The sequence below is a fragment of the Pteropus vampyrus genome, unplaced genomic scaffold (assembly GCF_000151845.1).
Source record: "Pteropus vampyrus isolate Shadow unplaced genomic scaffold, Pvam_2.0 Scaffold722, whole genome shotgun sequence".
Lineage (NCBI taxonomy): Eukaryota > Metazoa > Chordata > Mammalia > Chiroptera > Pteropodidae > Pteropus > Pteropus vampyrus.
In genome coordinates this window covers 81197-83153 of record NW_011889503.1, presented here as the reverse complement: position 1 = coordinate 83153, position 1957 = coordinate 81197, and the positions used below count along the sequence as shown (strand labels likewise).

Here is a 1957-nt window from a genome sequence, read left to right as displayed (position 1 = left end):
GCTGACATCAATTTTCTTGATTTGTTTTTAGTGGAGATTTCTAAGCCTTAAATCCAAAAAGTATTTTTTTCAATGTTTATGGTATTGTATTAGAAGCTCCAAAATAATCATTGATTATAGGTAGATCCTTGTCTTGTTCCTGAACTAGACATCTCTTAAGTATTTTTACCATTTAATATTTTCACTGTTAATCTGTAAGTGGTTTTTATATTTTAGGTATTTTTCTATTCTTGTTGAGAAATGTTACAGGCAAAGCTGTGATATCATTAGGATTTACAGGCAAAGCTGTGATATCATTAGTTTATGATATCATTAGGATTTTTCTCTTTTAACTTGATAAAATATTCCACGTTAGAGGTTTCCTAAAGTGGAATGAGTTCTTGTGATATATAATCTGCTAATGTTTCATTTAAAAATTTTTGCATCTTATTTGAGAAATTGGCTCAGTTTTTGTTATTGCTACCATTTTCTGTTTTTTTTTTACCAGCTTTAAGGTGGATTAAAGATTTTCATCTTCAAGACTTTATAATTTGAAGTCTTTATTCATTCATTGAAAACTAGCTACTTCAAACTAAAGTCATTTGGTCTGGAGCTGCTTAAAATAGTTTTTTATGGTCTTTTGGTCTTTTAGGAATTCTTCCTCTTCCCCCAATATTAGAAAATCATCTATTCTCGGTTTTTAAAATTATAGCGGTAGAGGTAAATGATATAATTAGTTTTTTCTGTATTATAGTTATATATTCTTTCTCATTCCTGGTATTAAATACTTTTGTTTTCTAATCAGACTTGCCCATGGGGGTTTTGTTTTGAAATAATCAGCTTTTGGTGTTATTTCTACCACCTTTAATTTGTAGTTTTAGCTTTTATATTACTTTTATCTGTTTTTCTTTTGGTTATTTTCTAATTTAAGTTAAATGCTTAATGTATTTTAGTAATAAAAGCCTTTATACATTTTCCTCTGAGATAGCTTGTTTCTAAAGTCCTTTTCATTAGCTTTTGGTTAAGTTATAATTTCTTTGAGGTCCTTTTTGACCTGGAGATTATTTAACATCTTTATGTTGGTGGTTTGTAATTTTCTGTTAAAAAGCCTTTTTTGAAACAGTTAATGTTTTCTCTGTGGATAAGTATTTGATTGACTTTTGTAAATATTCCATGGATATAAAAAGGGATTTGATTTCCTTATAGGTGACATAGTTCTAGTGACTTATATAGGAAAATTAATTAAACTATAGCTGTAGAGAGAAGTTTGTGTAGAAGTATATACATGTGTGCATGCACATGCATATATTCCTTTTCTTTTTCTGAGCCATTTGAATGTAAATTTCAGGTTTCAAGATGTCACCTTAAAATACTTCATCATGCATCTACTAAGAATTAAGGTCATTTTCCTAAATAATCACAATATTTATCACACAAGAAAATTAACAACTCCATATGTAATGTGCAGTACATATTCAAATTTCCTCAAATGTTCTAAAGACTTAACTTTTTTCCACTTCGGTATCCAATCAAGATTCATTTGTTTTTCCAAATGGAACAATTGCCCTGCTTTTTGTTTTTCAAGGCATGGACATGCATTGCCTCAGACTCTTGTCTTATAGAATGTCTCTCATTCTAGTTTTATCTGATTGTTTCTCCATAATTTTAGGTTATGCATTTTGGCAAGATTGTAGGTGATTTGTACAACTTATGCTTCATATTGGAGTTACATATCGGATTGTTAAACTGCTGGTGATACCAAGTTTGATCATCTGGTTAAGGTGGTAACTACCAGGTACAGCTTTGCTGTAAAGGTGCTGTACTCTTTAGTTTTAGTATCTATTAGTGATGTTTGCTTTGAATCATTTATCTCACTGGGAGTGGCATGATGGTAGTTATGTAATTCCATTACCCCTTCTATATATTGGACATTCTCTAAAGAACAGCTTCCCACCCACACCTGTACTAATTTGTTTAC

The 1957-nt window shown here is 30.2% G+C and overlaps 1 protein-coding gene across 1 annotated transcript in view; it reads left to right on the top strand.

The window, feature by feature from the left end:
- The first annotated feature begins 1689 nt into the window (after positions 1-1689).
- The window catches only part of CENPH (centromere protein H), a 16617-nt gene continuing 16349 nt past the window's right edge, over positions 1690-1957 (top strand). The window contains exon 1 of the mRNA XM_011385462.2: positions 1690-1731. Coding sequence (XP_011383764.1) covers positions 1690-1731 — 42 coding nt within the window. The remainder of the gene's footprint in view (positions 1732-1957) is intronic.